General features: G+C 31.3%; 1 protein-coding gene across 1 annotated transcript in view; it reads right to left on the bottom strand.

Annotated features, from left to right (window-relative positions):
* Positions 1-15014, bottom strand: part of v (Tryptophan 2,3-dioxygenase vermilion) — a 54807-nt gene that overhangs the window by 28273 nt on the left and 11520 nt on the right. Inside the window, exons 2-3 of the mRNA XM_087167604.1 lie at positions 5516-5609; positions 2824-2917 (exon numbers count right to left, since the gene is read on the bottom strand). Of these exons, the coding sequence (XP_087023730.1) occupies positions 2824-2917; positions 5516-5609 (188 nt within the window). The remainder of the gene's footprint in view (positions 1-2823; positions 2918-5515; positions 5610-15014) is intronic.

The following is a 15014-nucleotide window of genomic DNA, read 5'->3' as shown; positions in this document are numbered from 1 at the left end:
AAATGGAGAATATGATATTTTTAGAATAAATAACTTCGCAGTCCTTTATTCATGTTATATATTCACTAATATTGACTGTCGCTCCGAAATAATTTTCTTATTAAAATTCCTTTTATAGAAATATTTTGTATCAAAATCACATTTCAAAAAGATTTGTGCATCTTATTACAGCAATATAGTTTTACGTTGTAGTCTTATTTTAGGATATTTCTTTCAGATTTAAATCACCTGTATGTATTTAAGTATTGGAAATTTAATGTTTAGAATCATTTCTAAAAATGCATCCTTAAAATTTTAAAAGTTAGGTTTAATGAAACGTTTTTTCAATAAATAAAATGAAACAAAAAACACTCAAAAATATTAATTACTAAATAAACAAGAAAAATATCGGATTTCAATGTGATAGATTTTAATACAAACGTAGTGCTGTTATTTATGGTTTAACTATTTATTATTTTATAATCAATAAATACGTATTCCTACAAGTTTTTTTTAATACTGTTATAATTTTTTTTAAATAAGTAGTAATAAAAACGTTTTGTCTCTTTTGCATTGGTTGCATGTATAGAAATTTTGAAATCACAAGTTCAGGTAAAAAAAATAGTATATCGTAGAAATTTTGCCTGTATGAGAAAATTTAATGATAAGTATAATTGAACGGAAATCCCGATTAGATACATAAAAATAACTATTTCAAACGCTCTTTATAGTTCTAATTCAACTGATAAATTGTTTTAATAAAAAAAATACTAATAAAATGTAGGATAATTACGAACTTTTGAATTTATTATTCAAAACAGTAAACATTTTTATTCTGACTCTATAATTTAATCTTTTATGTATATCTTTTTAAAACACAAAGATTAAAGTTTCTGATTATGAAGAAAAGTAACGTTCTGTAGCCAATTATGCTCTACGCTTTTCGCCCGCTGCATGCGCTAAACTTTGGCAGTGTATTTAAAGTGAAAATTGTACGCTTAATTTTTACTTCGAAATACGTGATTTCATATCCGAAACTGTAAAAAGTATTTAGCCAGATTGGCAAGCATATATGGAAAAACTTTTATTTTACTTTCGTTAATTGTAATGAAGTTAAAAATAAAATGTACGTACTTGTCCTTCTTACTTTGTAAATTTAATAATTTTGCTTGTTTTTTTCGTAAATATTTGTAATGAAAAGGTTGGAAAAAAATTTACTTTTTCTGAAAGTTTTAAATATTTTATTATTTTAATTTTCACCTCGCTTACCCTTCCCAAATGTTACACGCAAACAGCTTTTTCGTTCCTCAATGAAATAGATACCCCACAGAAACAAATCGAGAGAAATGTTGTATTCCTCAAGAACAAATTGTTTACCAGGAAGCATAACAACTTCTTCCAAATAGTTTAGCTATAAGAGTACTGTACTATCATAAGGTATGTTAGCTTTCTGTTCATCAATATGTCTGCTTTTAAACAAACCAGGGCTCGAAAAAACTCAGAAATTTTACCCGTCCCCGAGGACGGCTTGTCCAACAATGTACCCGTCCTCCTTTGAAACTAACCCGCCGCTTCTAAATGAATAAAAATATAATTTTCTCTTATTTATTACAAACATTTATATAAATTGCACGATGAATTAGTAGTTACTAGGATTACAAATACTAGGATTATATTATACAGTAATAAAAGAAATACTAGGTTACTAATAGTAACGAAATAAATTTTTTTTATGAAATAATTTAAATGACAAAGGTCAAGTTTTCTGGAATGTCAATTTATTCGGGAGTACTGCGTTTGTTAAATGAATCAAATATGACGTTTGCCAGTTCCACAATCAAGTCAATGATTTACTGAGGTTTCTGCACAGAAATCTGAAAGGGGTTTTCCATTTAGATAAATGTTCATAATTGCGTTTAACGCTTCTTGTTTAGGACCAGTACGTAATGTGTTTTTTTGTAAGTTCATTGCTGAGAAGCCCCTTTCAACCGCGCAGTACTCCCAGACAGAGAAAATATCAATTCCATTTCAGGGTCATCTTAGAAGTGAGGCGCTAGACTCTTGTAAGATAACAAAAATTGAAAATGTATCACGAACATTAACGGGAAAATGGCCGTCCGCGCGGACGTCGGATTCGAGAAATTCGTTGTCCGCGGGGAATTTTTGACCGTCGAGGACGGGCGGACGGGCTGTTTTTCGAGCCCTGAAACAAACCATCTTCCCTCGCCACCTTGGTTTTAAGGTTAAATTTTTGAATTGCGTTTTTCCGATGTACTTAATTATTGATCATCAGCTATCGATCAACAGGATTCGAAAGGATTGAAAAAAAAAAGCCGTCGATATAATAAATTAGGAGAATCAGAGCTTGATAATTTTTAGAACTTTTATAGAATTTTTCTTAAAAATATAAAATAATAAAAGTAATTTCCGGTTTTAGCATCAACACTTTACAATACAATACAACATGCAGTAACCGGTTTTTCGACTACCTTCGAAAAATTCAGATAGCAGAATTGTCGGTATTTAATTGACAGATAGCAGAATTGTCATTTTAACTGAAAAAAATTAAATGAAAACCAAAAACTGTAAATAGATCGCTGCCTTGTATTCTACATACTTCAAAAAATAGTACCGAATGGAATTAAATATCTACCATCAGTTTATTTGTGAAAATTATATAAAAAGGATTAAAAAATATTTAAAATTTTCCCTCTTCATCTCCCCCTTTCCCACAATTGAATTAAAAATCTTACAAAATTTATTTCTTGTATTTAATAAGGAGTAGGAAGCTATATTTTCTATGTAGCATTAATATTTAAGAAAACAAAGGTTTGTTTATCTCACCTTGATGGGTGATAATAAAGAGGTGTTCATCGTGAACGCATTCATTTTCATAGATTTCAGATGCAGGCTTTACACAGCTCAGTAGCTGATCCAACTGTAAATATTTAAAAATATATTTATATATGTATTTGCTGGGGAAAAATATATTGCAACTAATATCAAACAAGCGGATTAAAGAAACAAAAGACGCATTTTGTAAAAATGCATTTTAAAAAGAATACATTTTGTTAAAATGCACAATATAAGAAATACAGTTTCTTAAAGAATAAATTCAAAATAATAAAATAATCAGTAATAGTTTATTTGAACTTTAAAGATAATACAATTTTTTTCAAAATTATACACAACATTGATAATAAGTTTTTTTACCAACACAATAGCAAATACAGTGCGTTCCGTCAAGGCCACACTTAATGTCTTTTTAGAGTTCGACTCAATAATGAAAATAGAAATGTATTAACATTGGAGGTTGATATTTATAATTAAAATAAAAATAATAAAAAAACGATATCGAAATCTGACCATTTACAATAGAGCAAGGTGAACGTAATGAACATTAAAATAGGTTTAATTGGACTTGAAGATGTTTCTATAGTGTGTCCTAACTAAATAAAGCCACTTTGTTTTTTTACCATAAATATACGGAGAAAAAACTATGAGAAACAAACATATGTTTTAAAGTTTATATCTAAATACATATTTACAAGGAGTAATTCACTTCCTGTGCCAACCAGACAGAAAAAAAAAATATGGAAAAAATAAAGGGAAAAATTTTCTCTCTTAAAATAAATTTGAAATAAATATTATAACCAAAATATCTACCATGTATTTTATATAAATTTAAATATATTGATGTTGAATATTATCTATCAATCACAGGAGGAAAATTGCAACATTGTTAGGTCAAGTTTCAATGATGGCAGTCTAACATTCTGCCCAAGAATCTTTTCCTTTCCTGCATGTACAGACTTACTGAGAATAGCTCTTTACATTTTCTTGGGCATTGAAGTCATAAGAAAGGGCAAGTCATTTGTGACCCTATTAATCAAAAACCATCACTTTGGAGATTTTGCAACGCAAATGAAAGCATTTTCTTAAAGAAAAATCCGACTTGGGTCGGAAATTTTCACTTCAAATGACAGTAAATAAGTTTCCGCCATTTTTCGATAATCGGTAATCTTTCTTCGGCCTGTGGGAACGGCCCAGTTATACTACCATAGCCGAAACCTTCCACAGCACTTATGAGCTTCCACAGTGCTGTCTATTTGGAGAGAATTTTCTGGCTTTTTTCTTATCTAATGTTTCTTTTTATATATTTTTCAACGAATTTATGATATAAAAAACAACAGCAATGACTGTGTTGAAAGCTAACCGCAAGCAAAAGAGGGTAGAAAATAAAAGAACTAAGATAACCCAAGCAGTTCTGTAGGCTGTTACAATGGCATGAGAAAAGAATGCGATTTTTTTCTTCATCAGACAGCAAGGTGGAAGCTCATCAATTGTGTGGGAAAGATTCAGATATGGTTGTAGCTTAAACTAGTCTTGCTCTCAAGCTGTACAGCGGCGACCGATAGTCAAAAAATTCGAGAAATTCCTTCTTGCTTATTGCAGAGAAAATAGATCACCCAAATTGGATTTTTCAGTAGAATAATGCCTCCTTTTACGTTGCAAAAGCTTCACAGTGTCTGTTTTTGGATAATTGGGTGCATACTATGAATCGCCTATTCTTTTACCTGACCTATGTCCCCATAAAAGCGGGAGAGCTATTCACATCAGAACTGTATAGATCTGAAAGTAGCAGTTTCAGAATTGAAGACTGCTATCATTGACACCTGGCACTGATGCTAATATCCTCGATGGTTTAGTAAATAGTACGTAACATCATATATTTCAAATTTTATATGTAAACATGACGGATGTATCAGCTATACTCAGAACAGACTTTATTTAGATGGGACACTTTTTTTCTCCTTTTTTTTTTACTTATTCGATTTTTTTCCTTGTCCAGGTAGAGCAGGATGTTACTCCTTGTAAGCATGCGTTTAGAAATAGACTTTTTAAATATATCAGTTTGGTATTCATTGGATTTCTTTGCGTCCAGTTATCGCAAAAAAAAGGTGGCTTTATTTAGTCTGGACGCACTGTAATAATCGTATTTCAACTCTTCTCTGCTTCCTTCCGGAATCAAACCTGTCTTGTTGTTCGCCTCTTGTTTTGTGATTTTTTTTCTTCAAATTTCGCAAGCATATTTTTTTTTATTCTGTTAAATATTTATTTGCGATCCCCAATGTGTATATATCTGTGTTTTTCTCCCTGGTAAGGATTCTTTTTTTTTCGTCGTATACCTGTTTAGGCAGTGGGGGTGCCATTGCTCCTGTTTTTTCAGTGGCGCCATCTATGGCCAGGAATTCGACTTCTGCCACCCCATTCACACAACCGCAACCCGTTTATAGGGCGGGTAACATTCACACACAAAGGAGAAAGGACATAGAACGCACAGAGAGAGAAAGAAACATTCATGCCTTGCCCAGGATTCGAACCCAGGACCTTTCTAATGCAAGGTCAGTTCCCTGCCCCTACACAGGCCGGTCGGCAAGGATTCCTTTAAAATCCTTATTAAGGTCAGTGTGTCCTTATTAATTGTTTCCGGAACACCCTGTACGTTTTTTTTCTTTTACTAAAAATGCCTGACCTGTAAGTACTCTCCGTACAGCATTCCAGTAGTTTCTGTTCCATTTGAGCTGGAGTTTTTTACGTCAACATCATTTTCAAGAGAATTATTTAACCTAAAAGAATCATTATAAAATAAATATTATTAACTAAATAAAAAAATCAGAAAAATCACACTTTCTTAGATTGATGCATTTTTATACAGAATATAAGTTCTTTAAGTTTAAAATGCATTTATCATTTGTAGGTAGTATAAATAATTCTATTTTATAGGTGTATCAAAATTCCCTCTTCCGCTTAGATACTACGATATTATGATGATATTATGATGTTCCACAACCATATCCCATTGGAGGGATATGATTGATATTATCTTTGGTTGAGGGATATGATCGTGGAATTTTGTTGTTGGAGAATTCAAAAGTAACACACCAGAAAGTTCTGAGGAATATATTTCTTAAATCCGGAGTCAAGTTTAATTCTCAATCCATACACCAAATAACAGTACCTATTTTTAATGCAATTATTTAATCAGCACTCATAAAACATGTAAGCTAATAATTACCTAAAATTAAAAATGAATGTATATATTGTACATACACTTAGTTTTATACAATTTTCTTGAATAAAAAATAAGGATTTTTACCACCGTTTTTTTTAAATTATGCGATTGTTAAGAAATTGTATAAAATTCGAAATAGTTGATAGATTGATTTTAATGCATTTACTTATGTAAAATAGATTGCAGCAAAGCTCTGAATGATATAAAATTCAAGATTAATTTTATTATTAAATCCACTGTCATGACACAGTAGGGTGGTCTGGGTCTAAACCAGCAGAACCACCAATGAATTAATTAAAAATATGATTTATTGCATTTGTAAAATAACAATTAAAAAACGTATCCCTTCTTTCAGCAGCAATTTAAATACATATAAGACAAATTTCACCCTTCAAAAAAAAAGGGCAGTCTCATTTTGTTCGAAAATAAATTATAATATAAAATTCACATGCATGATTTTTGATATTTGAGATCATGTTTTCTTCATAATTTATCTTGCTTTTGCCAACCTGGATAAATCTTATTCTTTAAAGTCATATCAGACACTAAGCCCGATAGACCTGATAAATTCTGAAAAATTATTCTCTTTAACTATTATTAATAATGAACTTATAATATCAATATTAACCGATTAATTATATTGACTGAAACAGGCTCAATAATAATTTTATTCGTTGTTATTCATTGAAAAATAAGTATTAATCGTGCTGTTTTTTTAAGCATCATTAATGTTTAGTTTCTGCCAGTTTTTCTATTGCAAGTCATTTATTTCAATTTAATTTGTTTTTTATTTCAATAACTTATTATTGACAGAAAATTTTAAATTTTTGAACAGAGTTAGTCTAAATGATTTTAATAATTGATTTAAATTCTCAATTCATACTCCAGAACACATTTCAATAAAGTTCTACTTAGTTGAGAGCAGAGAGAGGATCGTTTGCGAAGATTGCAAATAAGATTGCATAGCAATCTTCAAGGGTTAGGAAGCGTTAACAAACAGGGGTGGAGCCTTAGTATTGTTTAATAAACGAATCATTTTATGTAACTACCGTGTCTTCGCAAAAAAGCATTTAATCGGCACAACCATGAAGGCCATGAAAATAAAATAAAAAATCGCCTTTATGTAAGAAGATATCCTGAGACAATGCGTAAGTCAAATTAACTATAAAAAAATCAGAAATTATAATTATCGCGTTTTTTATAAGCTTGCATAACCATGCGTATGTTATTGCGAGTAATTATTCGTTAGATGCGTCCTCTGTCAAATAAAATAATATTTAAATAAAATTTACGATTGTAAAAAAGTAATTTCAGTTTCTGTCTCAAGGTTATATGAATTCTAAAAATACATTCTAATACTTTTTTATTTGTTGTTTTTTTAACATTACAAGGAAATAGTGAGCTTTGGAAATTATATAATCACATCAGTTTAAGTAACAAAAACTACTGATATAACTCAAACTGCTCAAACTGCTGAAAAACGACTATTAATATCGCTGCATAGACACGTGACTAGACTCAGATACATGTTGCGACTATAAATGAGAGGGAAATTTGTTACTGAGTTTAAAAACGCGCATAAGTAAAATTTAATATATTTCTGAATAATTAAAAGTAAAATGTCATTCATTTAAATTCCAGTTATCCGAATCTTGAAATATGGAGGGGGGTGTAAAAAAGATAGGCGATCAGAGTACATCTGCATAATGCACCGCATATGTCAGTTAGTTTCAAGCCATCAAACGTTATCAGTCAATTGAGTATTAAATAAAAATTAATTTTTTATTCAATACCGATAAAATGTTATATTACAAAAGCAATATTACAAACAACTTATCATTTAAAATTTCTCAAAATAAATAGATAAAAGAATAGAATTTAAGCAACGAAAATATCCGACTATATGAAAAACTAATTTTAGAGAAAAGCGAAAAAAAGCAGACATGTACGGTATACTACGTTTTGCTTAGGAAGCAAATTAATTTATTCTCACCAAATCTCAACATAAAACGTTATTATATGAAGAAAAAAAACTATAAAACAATGCTTTTTGATGCACTTTGCATCATTCCAAATGCGATATTTTAGACGTAAATTAATTTGTACTCTGACTTCAATGAGTTTTTTCAGGTAATATTTGTTACTTTGAAGGCATTGTCTTACAGTTTTTTTTTCCAGTTTGTAGCGTTATTTCGAGGCGAACTCGTTTCATAAGCAAAACTCCTCGAAGCGTCCATTTCAGCCCCTTTCCACTTTTTTCCCATTAATATTTCGAAAAACTTGGTATCACCTTTAAATTCAATTAAGCTTGTTTTTATCAACCAAATCTTCCAGGAATTCAAAACGCAGCTTGATTAATTATCTCGTCTTAGTTTTATTCATTTATTAATTCATTGAATTCTTGATGGTAAAATATTTAAATCTAATAATCTCATTGGAGACGCAGGTAAAAATATTAGCAGCCATACCAATTTGCTTCTTTAGTTTATTTCATAACGAAAAAAAAATGAAGCGCAACTAAAAACACATGCAGTGAAGAAAGTTTGCGAATAAAAGATTTAGGGCTTCAAAATTTCATTTCAAAATGTGTTTGAAGTAATGACTTAATTTTATCCGCATTGCCACAATGGGATAAAATTAAGTCTGTCATTATGAAGGTTAGCTATTCAGTTCAAGGATGATGGGGTCTTTCCTTGGTCGCGACTTGAAATTCGAATGGATGGATATAAGTATTTCTTTAAAGTAAATACGGCATGTGTTCAACTCTCATCTCATTGCCCCCTCTTGCCTCTGGTTTCGAACTTGTGGAGCCGTAACAACCAGAAATTTCTTGGTTGACGAATAGACTGCTTTATTGTAATAAATTTTTACATACTACATTTTTATATGTATATTTTTACATATATTTTAATATATTTTTATATGGATTTTTATGCATTAATTTTTATATGTGTATATAATTTTTATATATGTATATATTTTTTATATATATTTTTTTTACGCCGACTGGACTTTGTAGGTGTTAGGGAGCTAGCCTTTCCTCAGAAAGGTTCTGGGTTTGAATCCCGGCTAGGCATGGATGTTCTTTCATTCTCAGCCCAATCTACCCTTAATGTGGGAGCAACGTTGGCCCACCTAATATGGTGCCCCAGAAAGAGTGGCTAACAAAACTGCCCTTCAAATGCTTGTATGACGAAAAGTAATTCCCCAGGTGGGCATTGGAAAAAAAACTTCTTTTTTATGAAAGTTTAATATTTTTGGAATGTTAGAACATATATACCTATGATATAGAAAGATTATTACTACCTGAACTTTGTTTCGAAATTATTTCGAAACTCATCTCTAAAAAATACGACATCCAGATATTTCACCAAAGGGAAATGTCCAATAAATATAGTAATAATTGTTTTGTTAGCACCACCCAAAGTTGTCAGCTACATGAATCAAACAAAAAAGAATTCCATTTTCAAACAATATTTCTTACAGTTTAATCAATGCTGATTTTGATATTTATTTTTCTTCACAATTATTTTTAACGTAAGAGATAAATAAGACAATTATAACATGTAAATTAATATGTTAGAATTATTAATGCCGAATTATTGTACAGAATGATGTAGTTCTATTAAAAGAATTATTGCTAATTTTTTACTGCTACGCAACTCTCAATGATCAAGTTTCCTGTTGTGGAACACCAAACATAAAAATGAAATTTTTTAGCAGCAATAAACCTACTAACCAACAAAAGACTACTAATTGTTTTAAATATTTAATGAGAAGAATGATTTTTTTAATAATCATTTTATCAATAAAACTTTATAACAATAAATTTTGGATCAAACAGTCGAATTCGCAGTCTTGAAGTGGTAATTTAATCATGTTCTGAATTTGTTTTCGATGCATAAATTAGCTGAAAATGAATAAATTGAATAAAATGGTCATCTTATTTTGAATTGAAAAATTCGGCTACAAATGCTGATACGATTTTTTATAAATTTTCCCGTTTAATTTTTACAGGAATTTTACTTTACTTATTCTATATAAATAAGCTTAATATCAAACAAATTATATTTTATTGTTTAAATATAAATGTATTTGCTGGCTGCGAAAATTATTGCTGTACTAAAAAGGATTTAAACTCTTGAAACTCATATGACCCTTTCACCTTAGGGACACCATTTGAGAAACAATGTAGTAAACTATAGGGCTCAATTTATAATACTATAACGTCCTGAAAGCCTTGAAAAGGGCCATTAGACTCATTTTCTTTTTTTATATATTTAAATTATTTGAATAATTAAGCACTATTTTAATATTCAGAACACGCATTAATTGTAATACCTGTTTTTATTGAATCAGATTAAAATGCGTGAGCTGAATTGGTATTTTATTGTCGCAAATGTTACGCGTCTTAAAAATTATTTTAACTTCGGACTAGAATTTTTTTCGCAATCGGGTACTTGCACTTCAAGTAGAGGAAGATCATACGTGTGACCTATGACCAGCTGATCGTTTATAAGCAAGTTGAGCTAAGTCTCTCCACTAAGTTAAATTGGTTGGAGTTCCTTCTAAGTTAAGTTAGAATGTTAATTAACCTGAAATTGATTCAATACAGCACCGTATCGCTCATCGAATTTGTTGAAACAAAAGTCTTTCTAGTCTACGTTTCAGATTTAATATTTGCTTACGTATTTTATTATAATCATGACATATTTTGTTTTGTGTACCTGGCAGCTTCGAGGCATAAGTAGTTTGTTTATGTTTCACATGGCTTTGTGTTAAGTAAGAAATATAGTGAGAGAATTGAAATCTTTGTGGAAGAATATAGAATGTGTTACTGAAAGAAATGATACATGACGGGCTTGGCTTACTCGAAATAGAATGTAAAGAACAGTTGCTAACATAAACAAATGCTAAATTCAACAGCCCATCAAGATCGAGATGCCCAGACTACGTCACTTTACGGGGTATCTAATTTGTCATATCTAATCACTTGCGGGGTATCCAATTTGATAAATAAATAAAAAAAAAAGACTGAGTGAAAAATGTGAAAAACGTAACCCAAAACATCGGCGATGGAACTTGATTATTTAAAATCAAATAACTTCGATTTTAAATAATGAAAACTAATTCGAACTATTAAGATATCATGCTTATGCTAACCAACAATTTGCCTACCAGTTACAACTGTCGAATTTTAGTAATCTGCATGAAGATTTCTCCCTTCTCCATGAATAAAAAGGATAGTCTATATGTACGTACATTCATAACTCGAGTCTATGTGTATGTCCTTTTATAACTCAATCTCTTATATGATAAAGCAAAAAGAAATCTTATCATGTCTGATGCTTAATCACTCGATTTCCATTCTGTCGGCCTGGGGCAAAATACTTGACAAGTTTTTATGCAGGCAACTTACATATTGTTTGGAAAATAATGAGAAATTACATAAATAACAATTTGGATTGTTGGGTTTAGAGGGTAAGGGGAACAGAAGCACTAGGAACCATTAAAATATGCAAGCAGGAGTGTATTAAAATATGCTGTTGACTTAACGATGCAAAGGCGAAAGGCAAGCACATAATCAGTTTGACTGAATTTTAAAAATACATTCTGCATTGCAAGATGGAAGATTTTGAAAGGCCTTTTGAATAAACAAGAACTTCTAGATAATTTACTCGCACTTAGTCTTAGTTCCTTACATAATCATTTGACTGTTTTTAAATATGATCACTCAGTCTTAGTTCTTTACATAATCATTCGATTGTTTTTAAATATGATCAAGGTCTTAGTATATTACAAAAACGTTTTAACCATGGCTTGCCCCCAGGGTTCTTCCCTCAACCCCATTTTACGGCTTTTATTTATAAATACATTTTTCCGTCATTATTTAAATGATTTTACAAGTGATGATTTTAAAATTGTTGCTTTTGCAGGTGACAAGGCTTTTATTTATCCGACACTGCATCTTTTATAGATTTGATGTCATAACAACACGACTTCTAGATAAACTAATCACTTAGTCGGAAAATCATGGTTTAGCACTTAGTCAAGAGAAAACAAACATAATTGCATTCCCAAAAACCAAGAAGATGACATGACTACCATGCATAAAGAATTAGAACACAGGGTATTAGAAACCTGAAAAATTTCATGACTCTTAAGTACTCGGTGTTACGTTGGATCCCATTCATATTGAAGAAATCGAAAAAAAGTCACTAATTTCAATTCCTTTAGAAAATTATCAGGAGTAACATGGGGTCTAAAACCTAAGGTTTTCAAACATACAGACCAGCAACAGAAAACCTACAGACCAGCGAGAGGAGCTTTAAACTGCCAGTGTCCGGTTCAGTAATGGGAGAAGGATGCAAAAGAAACTAAAATCGGTTCAGTAATGGGAGAAGGATGCAAAAGAAACTAAAATCGGTTCAGTAATGGGAGAAGGATGCAAAAGAAACTAAAATCGGTTCAGTAATGGGAGAAAGATGCAAAAGAAACTAAAATCGGTTCAGTAATGGGAGAAGGATGCAAAAGAAACTAAAATCGGTTCAGTAATGGGAGAAGGATGCAAAAGAAACTAAAATCGGTTCAGTAATGGGAGAAAGATGCAAAAGAAACTAAAATCGGTTCAGTAATGGGAGAAGGATGCAAAAGAAACTAAAATCGGTTCAGTAATGGGAGAAGGATGCAAAAGAAACTAAAATCGGTTCAGCAATGGGAGAAGGATGCAAAAGAAACTAAAATCGGTTCAGTAATGAGAGAAGGATGGAAAAGAAACTAAAATCCATTCAACGAGTTCCATTGTTGACAATTACCAGAGCTTACTATACAAATAGGGCTGAGGCTCTACAGATACTGGCTGACGTAAAAACCATTAAATTACAAAAATAAGTTATGAAATGTTTTACAGGAGATTGAAATGAACTCACACTTTGATTTGCATTTATGAATACTAAGTATGTAAATAATTAATTAAAAAAAATTTTGGTATTTCTTAACCATTGTGTTAGTGATCTGTTCTTGTTTATGAGTTTTACGTTCAGATATTAAGGAAGTGTTACAAAAGGAATTAAATAAATTAAAATCCCTATAATATGTAAATAGCAAATGTAAACATCACGTCATATTCCCATTAAATATATAAATAAACTATTATGTATGAAATTGAAACTGTTGTAACTGTAAACCATAACACGGTTAATGATGTCTATAAGTTTATGTTTTAAATAAACGCCACGGATGGGGCCTTAGTGGTCTCTCGGCTGGGAGGTGCATTTCGAACCTTTTTCAACCTCTCCTGAGAGGCGTATCGTAGCGGCGAGTTGAATTTTCCATGTGCCCCCTGTGGGTAGGTCGGTGGCAAATTGCTTACATCTTTTTGTGTTTTAGCATCGTGTAATTTATGCACAATATCGAAAATATGAAATGCCATTGTTGAAACCCTATTCTACAGATTAAACATTCTTTCATATTTTTCGAATTTCTTCACTGATTAGCACAGCTGTTTTTTTCCCCCATAAACAACTTATATTTTTGAATCATTTTGCGATACGTTATATCCCCATACGTTGAATTATTCTGAGGCAATGTTGAAAAGACGTATTTTTCTTGTTTTAAAATGCCCTGGCATAAAAAAAAACAAAATGTTTCAAAAGAAATAGAAGCGGGCAAAATCTCGAAGAAATATAAGATATCAATCTGCGCACTTTCAAGTAACATAAGTTATCAAAAATGAAGGAAATACTATATTTAACAGTCATATGTAGTTCTAAACATAAGAACTCTTATTCTTATTCGTCTAGACGAGGCATTTCCATTTCAAGATTGCTTTTTAACAACTTTTTAAAATGAAACTTTTGATTCTCAAACTAGTAAGGAAAATATCACAAGGTTGATAAAAAAAATCCATATTTTTAAAGGCGAGAAATTAGCACAGATTTTATGCTTAAAACGTGCATAAAAAAATGTTTGAGTACTCACATGTCAAACTTAGTATCAGTTAAATCTCAAGAAACAATATTAAGAAAAGAAAAAATTTTAATAACAAAAAATCATAAGGTTTAAAAAAGCTCACCCATGAACAGTAACGCCCAAACTCAGTTCGGGAAACTCAAACGCGCCAATTTTGAAAAGTCCGACCTAAACTCAGGCAAGAGAAGAATCAGCTCTTCAATTCCGTGAGGCCTGAACTCAGTTGAGTCCAATGCATAATATGTAGTTTACCATTTTCCCACTAGGTGGCGATACTTCGTTCTTAAATTTTTCAGTGAGCAGTTCGACAGTTTCGCGCTGTTCGTCGGATTTTTGAAATTTGTCGGAAATTTAACGGAATCTGAGAGACATGAAACTCAAGAAAGTTGATAGAAATAATATTTTTACATTAATTTATTATATATGCGTTAAAATTTACGTCATTTGATTTATTTGTCATAATTAGAAAAAAACATTGCTGTAATCCATTAACATTTTCCATATATCGTCGCTTTGAAACTAAACCGTTGTAACTCAAAAAAGTCTGAAAATGAGATTTTTGGGTCATTTTGTGTAAAAAGAAGTCACCTTTTTAGAAAAGCAACCTGTTATCTTTATAGTTCCATAATGTTAATTTAGAGAGCAGATAAATCGTCATCGCTTTGCCGCGATTAGCATTAACGCGGAAAATTTGAAATCGCTCTCCTGAAAAACTTGCTTTTTTGAGTTACCACGGTTTAGTTTCAAAGCGACGATATGTGAAAATATTGATTATTAGTATTTATTTCAGCCTTTCATCCCTTCAGTGGGTCGATAAAATGAGTACCAAGCATGCTTGGGAACTAACACTGGGGGTTCCGCGTTCGGCTGACCACCTGACCGGAACATATGCTCCTGCATCCCAGGGCCCAAGGTCAAGAAAACTGAGATGGGCACAGTCGGCCTTGGCCCTCTTAATGGGCTGTCGCGCCACTGAGTTAGTTAGTTA

This window comes from Parasteatoda tepidariorum, chromosome 7, assembly GCF_982258835.1.
Source record: "Parasteatoda tepidariorum strain Cologne lab strain chromosome 7, Ptep-v5.0, whole genome shotgun sequence".
NCBI lineage: Eukaryota > Metazoa > Arthropoda > Arachnida > Araneae > Theridiidae > Parasteatoda > Parasteatoda tepidariorum.
The sequence above is the reverse complement of the archived record's forward strand: the minus strand, read 5'-3'. Positions and strand labels throughout refer to the sequence as shown.